We start from the raw sequence: 14339 nt of genomic DNA on the forward strand, positions 1-14339 counted from the left end.
CAGACACATCACTGGCCACTGAGCTGGGCAGTGCTGAGACCCCGACTGCTTGGCTGTGCAAGCACAGGAATTCTGAGCCCCCTATAACGGGGGCATCCATGGATAAACAGGAGCTGCTGGGGCACGAGCTCGGTGCGTTCAGTCGTATCCTGTCTCCAAACTGCAAGCCAAGGGAACAGAGGAAGACAGTGCCAACTCACAATGAGAGTTTAATCAAGTTGTTACCATGTCCATACTCTGGTTTTTGTTGTCAGCACTGTCCTCTAAAGCAAATGCCCTTTCTGTATGTGTGAAGCTCTCACTGAGCTGTCAGTGTAAGGAAATGACATTCAGTCAACAGGATATGTCAGCACTAACAAGGAGTACATCAGATGCTTGTGTTAACTCATTTTCTCTAAGAAGCATTTAATCACATAATGTCTGGCCAGAATGAATTCTCACACTGTTTTATCTATCCCTCACACACACACACACACACACACCCCATAATCGCAAAGGTCAGATTCTAACCAAATATAATACCAAGTTCTTAGTAGATTGTATTTAACTGTGGAAATTTATCTGAAAAACCATAGAGTTCACAGGCTCCAATTTCTGTAAGAGACATCAGAAGGAAGCAGTTTCAATCATAATAAGGGAAGACATATGAAGACAGAAAGAAGGACAGGCAGTAACTAGAGACTGGACACAGAGATGCAAAGCTGATTCCCATGGGGATAACTGTGTAACCAGAAATCTGAAAGTTCCTCTGAGGAAGATGATTTCCCTAAACTAAGTATTTTATTTATCCATCGCTTTAACTGGGGAGAGTTAAGCAAAAACTCCCTGTTGATTCAACATCCTCCCTCCTCCTTAAGAATGGCTATCAATTTACAGGATAGTTTCATCTGAACTTCCTGCTCTTTGTAGCCCAATATTCTTCCATCCTGGAAAGGGTCATTTTCACATCCACATTTTTTTCATGCAGATCCTCCACTCCCTGTGGCAATAAGAGTTTTAGAATCCAAACAGACTTTCAGCTTTTACCACAGGGAGGATTTCTGACAGGACATAAAATTTAAAAATCTGGTGACAGTTCACAAATTGAATGATACTTCAGCTTCTTGAAAATAGTAGTTTTGTTTCTTCTTTAACCTTAAAGCTGTGATGAAAAAAATCAATCCCAAACTTGTACTTGGTGCTTTGATGATTAATAAAAAAATAAGGGGGAAAATACTATTCATACAAGATGCTAGAGTCACTAAAACAATTAAATCAGGGTCTACACTGGCAATACTTAAATACATATCTTAGTTAACTGAAAGAGTAGGCATCCTCCATGTCCAAAATCTGCAGACCATGACTCTGTTACCTTCCATACACTGCTCCTATGGTAAATTCCAAAATTAGACTACTCCCTTATATCCATGTTACAGGTTCTGTGTGGTGACAAAATAAACAGAATTGTAGCAATTTTTAACTTCAGATACACACTGCTTCTTTAAAGAAAGCAGCTTCTGGTATTATGCAAACTACAAATGTTTTGTTGAATAAATCCTAAAACTGAAGGGCTAGTTACTTTTAGGGGAAAAAACTGCAGGAAATGAAAGCCAACAGAATTTGAGTATTATTAAAAACTTTTTAAGAAGGATGTGTCTTTTATGATATAAACATGTTCACTGTTGCAGTAAACAAAATTTTAAGGCTGTAACTCAGTTCTCAATGATTTAAAGGTAGCACTTCCAAGAATATGAAACAAAAAAAAAAAGAAATTTAAATACTCTGTCAAACTAACGACTTTATTTCCCCTTCCAATCATTACAAAAGGCACTCACTACTTCCACAAAGAATGTCATAAGGTCACATGAAATGACCCAGATTTCTATCTTTTGTTTTTTTCTAGAAAACTCCTCTTTCTATTCCAAGCAAATAGGCATATTTTTCTAGAATAAAAACAATGAACCACTAAGGTTTTCTTGTTTGCTGAAAGACACTTGGGTTTTACTTCAGTAGTTAATGGATTCACTTTACAGTTAAAGGATTAATTATAAATAATGATCCTTGATTCATGAAGCAAGATAGATTAGTGGGAAGGAGTCTGATGAGGGGCAAAAACTCCCATATTCCACTAGAATTAACTAAAAATTCATGAGTACTTATAATGATCATGTAGTGCATTTTATTTGAACTGTGGCTTCATAAATGTGGGAAGTTTTTAAATTAAAAACCAGCTGCAGACCCTGATTCTGCCCTTGGCTCAGCATGACTGTCCTTACAGCCCACACAGTCTCAAATCCACTCACAGAACAGCAAACCACGAGTGGAACCATTCAGTGCACAGCACAGATCATCTCTTTAGTGTCCTAGGTACATTTTGCCCCAGCAGCTTCCCTACAACATTTTTCACACAGGGTGCTAATCCCTATCTCTGGAGGCCAGAATAATGCTATATTTTAATCAGCGATGAAGCTTCAGATTAACTGCAAAGCAGCCCGAGGCTGTCTGAACGAGTGTTGGAATGCTCTAAACCTCGTAAATCAGCAGCCATTGCAACTGCCAATGAACTGTCACAGGAAGAGAAAAACATCAGGTCCGTGGCCAACAGGGAAGACACTGACAAAGGGGGATGTACTATGTGAAAAGGGATCCTTTTCAAGTAATGCCAAGCATTCTTTAAGATGGGTCTTAGTATTTACAGTGCTGTCTGTACAATCTAGAACCACGCAAGGTATTGAGTCTACTCATTCTTGGTGCAACAACACCACATTTATCAAATAACATGAAAAATTTTGCAGCAATTAATTCTGTCATTTATGAAGTAGAATGTATTGGGACTACTTTAGCAATGATAGATTTTTCTTCTAAGATGTACAGAAATCAAACTGTTGCAGCTCTCTAAATTGGGATCATTAGCATAATAAAGGCACGTACTTCAAAAAATTAGCACCTTCAAATGCTGTTTAAACATTGTACCTGGTTTACTGCCTTAGCTTGCTTTCTCATTAACAATTACCATGGCACTTGTTCCCACCTCTCCCCTACAGTAAATTGCTACCTACCCCCAGCCCAGTATCTCTACTACAAAATTAAAATTTAAAACCAGCACACTCAGATTCACTGTCCTGCAATCCACTGCTAATAATGGTGCATCACCCAAAGGAATGTCTCTCAGGGCTTTCAGACTTTCTCTCTGCCCCTCTCACCTCTCTGTATGAGAAATAATTCAGAAAGACTCCTGGCTGTGTCAACACATGCCCCACAGGACTGCCTCCCTCAGACCAGCCTAAACCAAGCACTCCCTTCACCAACCTGGGCATCAGTTCTGTGGAAGGAGCACTACTCACTGTCATGTGTAATCACACCGTGGAAACCACACTGGACTAATGAGTGTATACACTACACAAATAATACTTAACAGATGGGCTCTAGGAATGGGTGTGCATTCACAGTTTCTAAAATCTTCATTAACTTTAATTTCTCCTCCACTGCTTACTGGCTTTTCACTGCCTCTTAATTCTTAGATCAAAAGTATTAAAACAAATAAATATTTGAACTGATTTAAATATACCATGATCTTATCAGACCGAATTTTTAAGAACACATTAATGTCAAACTGTGAAAACAAAAGCAACACAGAAAACACCAGCAAACTACATGCAGCCAAGACACATCTCTGGCCATCTCCAGCCACAGACACCAAATTATCAGATCAACTGCCCTATAAATTGTAAGACTATACTTGCAAATAGCAAGGCTTGGAAGCACCCATGTCCCTTTCTTTGAACAGCAGCTTACATAAAACTATTCCTGGAGAAGAGCGACAAGTTTTGAACTGTAACTTCCCTCCATTTATTATGGCCATAAAATTATGCTTAAAAACATAAAGAGTTCATTTGCAGCAGCTCTTTATCCTAAAAGAGCTGTTCTGTTAGCCATTAATTTAGCCACTTTTCTACAAAAATCTTTCTAGAAACAGCATATTTAATGTTTAAAAAACAACTCCTGAATACCAAATCTTTTGAAGTATAAGCTCTTTAAGGTTTTCCAATATAAACTTAAGTTGTAAAACTCAGTTTGGGAAGAATACTCTCACTTCTCACTTACCTTATCCTCAAAAGTTTTATTACCATAGTAAGAAATTAAATTTAAGAAATACATTATTTCATAACTTCTCTTTACATTTATTTGTTGAACTCCTAATTAGCATATTTCTTTCAAAACACGTTTCAGTAAACTGGAATTGTAAGTATTGTCCCAAAAGCTGCATCACTAGCTCATGCTCACCTTGTGAAGTTGATGCCTGTGATTTCTGCTGCAATGCTACAGGATAACATCCAACTTGAGAAGGATGTATGAGCAATTGCATGCACTGTTTGCTGGGAAATGTGCACTGAAACTCCCCTAATCTGATGGGAAGGCATATAGCCCTAATGAGATGCCAAGTTGAGCAGCTGGGACGGTCTCTCACCTTTATTCTGCTTTCCTGACATCACGAATTCAAACTCCAGCTGTAAATAAGGCAGCTGCAGGATAGGAGCAGATGCTACCCATGTCAAGTGGGGCTCACCAGTTGCATCTGGAGTGCCCAAGAGCACTTGTCCATTGGCTGCAGTCCCATGTGCTCCCTACTCCAACACTCTGCTAATCCAGCAGAAATTTAACTCAACAAAAACACAGAACAGCTGAGGGTCTCCTGGCAAGATGAGCACAGAGAAGTCTGAGAAACAACACAAGGGAGCGAGAGGGAAGGAGAGCAGGAATCACAGCCCCACAGCCAGAGGTTATTAGGCAGCACAGCTCTTGTTTCTGCAGACACTTTGGTGCCCCTCAGAAAAAGCAAACTCCTCATCATGCTCTTTGGGGAGATGGTGTACAGAAAGATGCAGTTCATCTGAACACTTCATCTTTCACAGCAAAGCCCCACTCCTTCCTTCATTCCTAACTTGTTATTTTATAGATAGAGGTGTTAATTTCAATGTGTTAGGCTTTTCACCCATAAAGGGACAGCCCAACTCCACTCCCCCTAGCCAGCCACTCCTGCAACCAAACCAGCAGTAGCAAACTGGCACAAAAAGGCAGGACAGGAAGGGACAGACAGGAAGGGACCAGAGCTGGAAGATGGGGTAAAGAGAGCCACACAGGACCTACTTCCAGCTGCCCTGCACTTGTGTGGCTCACACACAGTGTGAAGCTGAATTCCAGCCAACTCCATGGCTCAGCTGGTTTTGAAAAACTCCGAGTTGAGCTGTCTGGTGAACTCCCTGCATAAGGACATAGCAAAGACAGAACTGAAGGCCTGCCTGCTCGTGAGGAAGGAGACACAGTGCTCCAATGCAGCATTCTGAAGGCAACATGACATTCTCACCTGCCCAGGCAATCCTGTCACCTGTGAAGCCTAAGCAAAACTAAGCTTAGAGCAAAGAGATGTGAGCCCACGTCAAGACCTCCATCCTGTGGACAGACACATTCCTTGGGGATTTCTAAAAGTACAAAAGCCTCACAGAAGAAAAGAATTAAGTAAGTCTACCTGTTTCCACAGTTTCAGTCTCAATTTCTTGTTCCTCTGCTACATCTTGCATCAGGTAAGTGTCATCATCATAAACCAGGACCTGAGCAGCGTAACCCTGTTCTAGTCTGGCACTAGGAACTGGCTCCACAACCACTGCTGGGAATTCAGAGACAGGCTCATTTTCCTATGGAAAGGAAAAAAAGGAAAGAAAAGAAAAAAAAATGCTCTAAATACTGCACTATTGAACTCTATGTCAATGTTTTCCTCTTAGGTTCTTAAATTCTTCACAATATAATGATAATAATTTCAAATGTTTTTAAAGGAAATTTTCTTCCAAAGCAAGAGATTAAAAGAATAAGAGATAGTTATCAGCCATTAGAGGGAACTTTCTAAATCTCAAAGTTTTCCTTAGTTTAAGGAGAATTTAAAGCAGCAGACAGCTTAAGATATTAGAAAAGAGCACACTTTCCAGTGAAGACAGTGAGCTATGGGAAGTGTTTCTCCTCTCTCTGCTTGATGAAAGGTGACAAAGGCTTGGACTATGCACTCTGCAAGGTACCTACATCGGACCTGTGCCTTCCAAACACACGTTTTGGGTTAAGTGCCTAAGTTATTACACAAGAACTCACTACTTGAAAGCTTATATGCCATCTCTGCCTATTTAGGGATCAAAATGTCTGTAAAAGCAAATACAATCAGTTAGTGCTGCAGAAGCAGAACCGTGCCAGATCATCTTTATTAAAAGCTACAGAAGAGTAGAGTATTTATTATTGGTTGATAAGAATGCAAAACACAATAAAATATGCTGTGCTGGCTAACTTTAAAAGAGGTCTGTGAATTGTTCTGCTCAACTTGTTCTGTACCTCACATCTGAGATGTTTAAAGAAAGCTTGGTATAGAATACAAGTTTGTAAACCCAGTCTACAGTTGTACTACAGACTTCAAGGCTTCCTGCTTCCACTGCTGTCACAACAAATTCTTCTACTAAAAGGTATTTGGAAAATGGCCCCACTCTTCCTCCTTACACAACAATCTCAGATCCATCCCATCTGTTTTCACAGCAAGTTCATAGCAAAATTTTCTTTCAAATTAAGATAAAAGGTCTCAAAGTTTGATAGTAAGTAAGTGCTATTTATTTTTCTAACCTCTTGATTTTTTATTTCCTTGCTGTCAAACTCCAGGGCAGGGCCTCCATTGTCAATCACTACTGATGTCATGGTGCATCCCCCGAAGATTCTTTGAGAACTCTTATCTCTCTTGAAGATACTAATGCTGATAAGCTCAGGATATCAAAGGCTTGGATTCACAGTCCACTGCTCTTAAACAGCTAGGCAGAGGTTGCTGAAACACAAAATAATTTAAAGTTATTTGCATAATTTATACTCAAAAGTCTTCCAAACCTCTTGCATGCTGCATCTCTACATCAAAATAGGGCATCAGCAAACAGTGAGATCAGTGCTTTCTAACAAAAGACAGGATTTGGCCCAACATTTTAATAAAATCCATCCATTAGAAGGCTACAACAATCACTGAGGTCTGCAAGAACACAGGGCCATCTAATAAGCACTGAAGAAAGAAATGATCATCAGCACTGCAATGGGCAAGCTCAGTGAGTCTGCTTTTCAATAGCAGAACCTGGTTTAAACTGAACTCATCCTGCACATTCAGGGAAGCACTTGTTTGGATTCATGCAGGGTAACCGGGCTTCCTACAGGCAAGGTTACACTAACAGAAATTACAAATGCTGATCATCTCCCCAGCCAGATACAAACTAAGCAAGGAATAAGCACGAGATACATTTCAAAAGAAAGAAAAAACATACACAATTTAGAAAAAAAAAAGGCTTTTTTTGCTCACTTAGGCAGTCCACTCTACATGGCAAAGCACAACTCATGCCTAACTCTATTTAATTTGTAACAGCACAACCCCCCCCTAAATAAAGGAACTACTTTATTTTCCATTGTTTCCCTTGTGAAGCTAGCAGCACTTTTTGATGAAGAGGAAGCCTAGGAGTTCCTCTGCTCCCCACACAGGACTCGGGCTGAAAAGCCTTGGACAGGCATCCCCTGGAGCCATATACACCTGTCACCCTGCAGACCTTTTGGAACAAAAACCCTACTCCTTACCTATCCAAAAGTCCTTACATTCAAAAAATACCTTAGGTAGAAAAACAATTGCTTATGAATACACTAAAATAATGAATCAGAAGAAAAAAATCCATTTTATTGCAAAATCTTTTCTTCTTCTACAGTTTTCATTTATATACAGAATAGAAATATTGCCAATGAACCATAACCCAAAACAGAAGGCCAAAGGAATTAAATTGCATATTAAATTAGAAGCACAAACCTTCTAACCTGTTTCAAACATCAGCACTATTCCTGCAACTCAGACTCACAGCTAAGAGAACACAGAGTGCTTCATGTGGTACCTCTGCTTAAGCACATCACAGAGCTAATTCTCATGCAGAATATTAATGCAAACACACAATCAATCAATAACAATAAATATCAATGCAAATAAATAAAACACTAGACCACACCTACTGTATATTTATATTTTAGGTACTGTAATCCCACACAGGTGGCCAAGTAACTGCCAAATTGCATCCATTGAAAAGGCCCAGTACTGTTTACAAGATCAGGTTCTCTCTAAAACTCTGTCTCCCAGGTTACAAAAGGTGTCAATCACTTTTATGCTGATCTACCTCCACATGAATCACTGATTTCCTGTAGAAATGAAGTAAAAGCGATGCAGAAACATAAATGAAAATCCTCATTTTCCAGCTGGGGCAGAGATCACAGTAAGGGGAAAGAAAGCACACAGAAGAATGTGTGAGGTGCTAAATCTCAGCACTCACTAACAAAACTGTATCTTCAGACTGAATATGCAGAATAGCCCATCAAGGTGCTCCAAGCCTTTATACGACAGGATTTGAACTTGAAGGAAAATGCTGTCTGGTCACTTCCAGCAATCAGCTCAGAAATTCACATTTCCCAAAACTAAGCCACCCAAAAGGCTAAAGACAGTCAGACTCTTAAAGCAAGAGATGATTCAGGTTTGTAAGGGACTAGGCTGTCCCCAGTGACACAATTAGCAAGCACAGAAGCTGGTTCAAAGTAAAACTAGTTTTGAATTACAGAACAACCTGCAGAAAGATTAAAAATAAAAACAAAAAAACCCGCACACTACAAATTTAATTCCTCTCTGGATAGATGCTCACAATAAAGCAAAATACAGAATAACATCAGAGCAGAAAAAATAAATTTAACATTTCCAAAAAAATTACCAAATTATGTTATTACAGTTCTGACATCCACTCCTGTTCCTTCTGGTAATGGAAAAATTCAGAGAAAAACTAGTTCTGAAACATTTGAAAAAACCCTTATGACCACAAAAACATCCTTGCTGTTATTTTTATACATACCTCATGGGAAAACAAAAATAAATCTACATGCTCCCATCACCAAATAATAAAAAACAAAACCCCAGTCAAACCAAAAATTCCAAATCTTGAATACTTTGCCCCAACAGCAACAAGTTTCTAACTATTCACACTACAAAACACACAACAAAGACTCAAATTTTTATAACTTTCACTGGTCAAGAGAACCAATTACAGCAAGTCTTCAGAGGCTCCAGGGCACGGCAATAAAGGCTGCAAAACACCACTTCATTCACATTTAGAATAGTCCATTTATCTGACCCACATTATGTGTCCAAGCGTGTGCCTACAAGAAATCCAAACTGCTCTCCCATGTTTCTGGCAGAAAGTTTAAAACCTGCAAATCACAACTGTAAATCCCAGTAAGAACAGTATCTGAAGGTGATTCCCCTGTGCATAACTAGCTATCAGATTAACAGGGACATGCATAAACATGCAGCTCAACAGAATAAAAGATAACAACTCAAAACCAGTGTAGAAAGGACGGTAGAGAAAGTCATCTCTTCTAGGCCACACTTCAAGTGAAGCTATTTAGGACTGATTTCAAAACAAAACTCTAAATGTAAGTCTGCAAATAGCTTTAGCACACTTTCATTTTAATTATAAAAGAGACTAGCAAAAAACCCCTCAAAACACAATGCTTGCAGAAAGATGCCCCTACACAAAAACAAGACAAACACACAGAGAGGCCTGAGCAGCAGTGCCCAGAGGCACTCAGAACCACCACGAGAGCACTTGGAACAACATCTCCCTTTTATTCAGGTGGCATCCTAAATCCTGACGAGAGATTTGTGCAGATACCTCCACAGATGCAAGTGCAGGACTCCAGCTAGCAGTAGCACAGTAGCATCACACACAGCTTTTTTTTTTTTTTTTTTCCCCAAAACAGCCTTCTTTTGGTTTAATCAAAACCAAAAAAAGTTAAGAAAGTTGGCTTGAAAATGAGGTTAGTTCTACTCTACGAGCAGAAGTACACCTGCCAAGATCACATCCCATTAAGAGGAACAAGGCTTCCTAGGGGCACTGAGGTGTTCTTCCATAGGCAGAACCTCAAATGCAGCAGTAAATGCCACTATCACTCTGACACATACAAACCACAGCACACTCCACAAAACATTCCATGTTGACTGAAAAGTCTTTTTAAAGATGTTTTCCCAGATCGTATTTACAGCTCTGGCTATCTGATTCAAACTGGCACATGCAGAAGAAATAGCAAATTGGCTTTCTTTTTCTGAAACTCAACGAGTCTAAGAACTGAAAAAATGAAGTTACTGAAAAAGCTGTCTGAGCAGAACAAAAATCCTAAGCTTCTTGCTCAAGTTTGTTGCACAGGTTATATCGAAATTCGGATACAGAGTAAATCTTTGCACCCACGAGGTCAGGGGAGCATGCAAACCACACAGTCTACAGTACCTCACAATTTAGACCAAGCACTAAAATTCATAAAATACAAATCAAAATAAGGGATGCGCAAAGTAGTCCCAGCCACACCACACTTGGTAAGTTTTTATACAAAAAAAGCAGTAAATTTATTCCTGAATGCACAGAAACTATTATGCCGGATCAAATTAACGATGCATCAAATCCACTAAAACACAAGAAGATCTCCTTCCATACCTTTATAATTTGAACATCCAAAGTTTGCTCTGAAACCTCAAAAGCTCAAACTGATGAGCCCCAAAACTACATGTAAGCTTATGATCACTTAGAAACTATGAACGCTCTGCAAAAAGCTTTGTGGCTTCAGCAGGCTGCTCCTGGACCTTGGTGCATCTCAATATCCCATCAGCAGGCTCCCTTCCCGCTGCTCTCTATTTAAAGATTCCCTGTAACCTTCTCCTCCCTCGGACACGAGGCTCGCATGCTTCCCCTCGACTCGCACCTCTCTTTCCAGAGAACTGATTGTTGGTCCTTAACAGGCATTTCCACTCCCCCACAAGCCAGAGTAGGGAGGAATTATTCATCGCTTTACATAATAAAGCAGCAGAGACGATTAAATTAAATGGTGAGGATGTAGGTTTAAAAAACAAACCCCAACACACACTCTAAAAAGAAGCAGTGTGCAGAAATTCCATACTTAGCTCTGGCAGTATATTCTAGAGGTTAAAAACTTGTAAGATTTAAGTTAGATAGCTTTACGATGGTAAAGCTCCTGAGTAGCTGATGAGACTATTGAATATAAAAAGATGTGTGTAACAGTCCCAAAGTCAGGCACCTTCTGAAGCAGACACTACTGAAACCTGAGAGATGAAGAGTGTGTCACTGATGGCAGCACACAAAAGAACCATCCTTGTCCCAGCACCTTTCTGAAAGCAACTAATCCTGTCCACTACATGAAATGGAATGAGCGGAGAAGGAAGAGCAATAAGGACTAGATCCAGAACCTGTTTGTAAACTTGCAGTAAGGTTGTGCTGTCTTTGCTAAAGAAGTTAAATGACAAAAGAAAAGTCACAAGAGAGGTAACAGCGACCAGCCATGAGCGGGGGAAGCAGGCAGAATGAAAAACTGAATTATTCAAGCGGGGAGAGACAAGAGGGAACGCATCCAAGAAGGTAACAGATAAACACGAGCTGGGCTCACCCAGTGCGAGGTTTTACGGTCGCGCTATAATGAGAACTCCGCCAGACTCGTGCTGTTTATCAGGGTGCGGGCGGTGCAGGGCGCGCAGCGGCGGCGGCGGGGACGAGCGCGGCAGGGGCGATCACGCATGACAGCGAGTGTCCAGCACGCCCGGGCTGCCATGTTCTCCCGACGCCCTGTGTAAACAAGGCGCTGCCCCTTGGCGCTGCCCCAGCCGCCTCCCGCTCCGCCGCCGCCCCGCTCCCGCCCCGGCCCGGCCCGGGGGGCCGCGCTGCCCGGGCTGTGGACGCTGACAGCTCCAGGCACCGCCCGCCGCCCCCTCCGGCGGCCGCGGACCCCGCGGGCAGCGGGACGGCCCCGGCTCCTCCGCCGCGCCCCGCGCGAAAGCGAAAGTGCGGCTGCGGCGGGTGGGAGGTGCCGCCGGAGCGGCCCCCGGCCCCGCCACCTCGAGGCCATCCCACACAGCGCGACGGCCTCCCCCGAGCCGCCACGGCCCCGCGGCCCCTTGGCAGGGCAGCTGCCGCCTGTCAGCGCCCGCCCGCCGCGGCGGCGGCGGCAGGAGCCCACACCGCGCCCTTACCGTGGCCGTGCGCCGGCAGGCCGCGTCCGTGGCCCGCCCGGGCCGGGAGCAGGAAGCGGCGGCGCCGCCCGGGCAGAGCCGGGCCGGGGCCGGGCCGGGCCGGGGCCGCCCCGCGCGGGAGGGGCGGGGGCGCAGCGCGCGACCTGCCCGGCCCGGCCCGGCCCCCCCCGCCCCGCCGCCGCCGCCGCCGCCGCCGGGCGCGCGGGGGCGCTGCGGGCATGCGCGGCCGCTCCGCGCCTGCGCGGGGCTCGCCCGGGCCCCGGAGCGATCGCGGGGCGACCCCGCGGAGCGGCGGCCCCTCAGCGGCCCCTCAGCGTCTCCTCAGCGGCCCCTGCTCCCGCCGCCGTGCCCCGAGCCGAGAGCAGCCCCTGCTCTGGACGCGGGGACGCTGCGGCGAGGAACGCCCCAGGGTGTCGCTGCCCCGCCGCTGTGTCGAACAGGTGCCTGCGCCCGCACCGCGCTCCGGTCCGCGGGCGCGGGGCTGTCCCGCAGCGGTTCTGCCGCCGTGCGCCCGTGCCGGGCCGGCTGCGGAGCCTCGGGCGTGCAGAGCCCATCCAGGCAGTGTCCTGTCCGCGCAGTGCTGAAATGCCGGCCCGCAGCTGTACCCCGCCGGCTCGCAGAGCGCTGGGTTTGAAACCGGGCAAATTCCTAATCCAGTTCTTATTGTTCCCTGGCACTATGAGATGCGCTGTGTGGAAAACGCCAATCACTTGTTTTAAAATTTTACAAGTTTAATAGTAATAAAATCGGTATTTAAAAATAGTAATATAATTAGAGTAATAATAATTTGGACAAACTGAATTAGGACAATATGAGACAATAAATACAAAGAGTTAAGGACGTCCGGGTACCTTTTTTTGGGCAGCACAAGCCTGAAAAAGGACCCCCGTTAACAGAGGATTAACCCTTAAAAACAACAGCCTGTTGCATATTCATACATCTCATACATGAGGAATAAATTCCATTCGAACACAGGATTCTGTCTGGTCATCATCAACTTCTTCCTCTGAATCCTAACAGCGCCTTCGAGGCAGGAAGAAGTTCGTTTCTTCTGATAAGAGAGCAATAAATTATTTTTCTCTGAAAGATTCAGGTGTCCTGTGGCTGCTATCTCACTGCGAGTCCTTTCTTTAAAAAAAGTCTCCAACATAACATAGTTTCTATTGTAACATTTTTTATAACCTAAAACTATATTTACCATGCTACTTAAGAGAATTAATACAGTGTTACTTTCTAACACAACACATACCATATTCATTTTAATATTTGCCAAAAGCCAATCATAAAATACATGCATTTTTCACACGCTGTCAGACTCTGCTCACTGCTCTGGCTCCTCTTCCTTACACATTTGAACTGAATATTTCTTCCCTCTGCATTTTTAGGGCATCAGCTTCCTTTCCTGAGGAAATGAAATCTTTCAGGGGTCTTTAGCCCCTCCCAAAGTCTTGCCAATCGACTCCTTCGCTGTCCAGTGGTGGAGATCAGTGTTTCACACCTTGATTGGAGGTCAGGTGTTGCCGTAGTAACGAGCTGGCCATACTGTGATAACAATCCAAGGGGGGTTGTTCTGGTTTGAAAGCAAAACCAGTGAGAGACTCCAAGTCAGAAAAACAATTTATTAGGAAAAGGGAAAAGAAAACCAAAATGCATGGCAATAATACAAAAGAAAAACCACTGAAAAAGTCGGAGAACCACCTGAGACCCCATGGGTCAGGGTGTTGGTGGCAGTCCAGTTGGAACGGTGGCTGCAGCCCTCCTGCAGTGGCAGATGTGGCTCTGTTGCAGCAGTGATCCTGGAGAAAGGGTGCAGTCTTCCTCTGAAGATCCAGTGGAAAAGAAGGCCATTCCTCTGGGCATCCAGTGGAAGGACAGACTGTTCTGCCCCAAACCCCAGATTATATCCAGGTGGGGATGCTCAGCTCCTCCCCTGGGCAGAGCATCTCACAGTGGGCTGTTACCATTCTGTGAGCCTTGTGGTGGGTCCATGAAACAGAAAGGGCTCCTGGAGGGAGTCATCTCTGAGTCATATGGAAAGGCATGGATGGGCCCTTTAACAGGAATAAGGAAGGAACAATGCCCCTCCTGGTTTTCAGCAGCTCTTGTGGATGGGAAGAGAATATATCTTAATATTGTAACCTAGGACAGGGGGGTAAAACATAACTATAAATCTATAAAACTTCTCTTAACATACACATAATGTTTGCCTTTTAATTGTGAGAGTCAACGTTGCATTATTCATCAA

At 43.5% G+C, this 14339-nt stretch overlaps 1 protein-coding gene across 4 annotated transcripts in view; it reads right to left on the minus strand.

Annotated features, from left to right (window-relative positions):
* ELF2 (E74 like ETS transcription factor 2) overlaps positions 1–12196 on the minus strand; it is a 34523-nt gene extending 22327 nt beyond the window's left edge. Inside the window, exons 1-3 of one of the 4 annotated variants that reach the window (XM_036404662.2) lie at positions 12095–12184; positions 6634–6829; positions 5507–5672 (exon numbers count right to left, since the gene is read on the minus strand). In XM_036404662.2, the coding sequence (XP_036260555.1) occupies positions 5507–5672; positions 6634–6705 (238 nt within the window). In that variant the 5' untranslated portion in view covers positions 6706–6829; positions 12095–12184. Of the gene's footprint in view, positions 1–5506; positions 5673–6633; positions 6830–11514; positions 11667–12094 lie in introns of those variants that run through there. The other 3 variants (XM_036404658.2, XM_036404659.2, XM_036404660.2) reach the window with 3 other exon arrangements.
* Between the last annotated feature and the right edge of the window lie 2143 nt (positions 12197–14339).

This window comes from Molothrus ater, unplaced genomic scaffold, assembly GCF_012460135.2.
Source record: "Molothrus ater isolate BHLD 08-10-18 breed brown headed cowbird unplaced genomic scaffold, BPBGC_Mater_1.1 matUn_MA508, whole genome shotgun sequence".
In the NCBI taxonomy this organism is placed as follows: Eukaryota; Metazoa; Chordata; class Aves; order Passeriformes; family Icteridae; genus Molothrus; species Molothrus ater.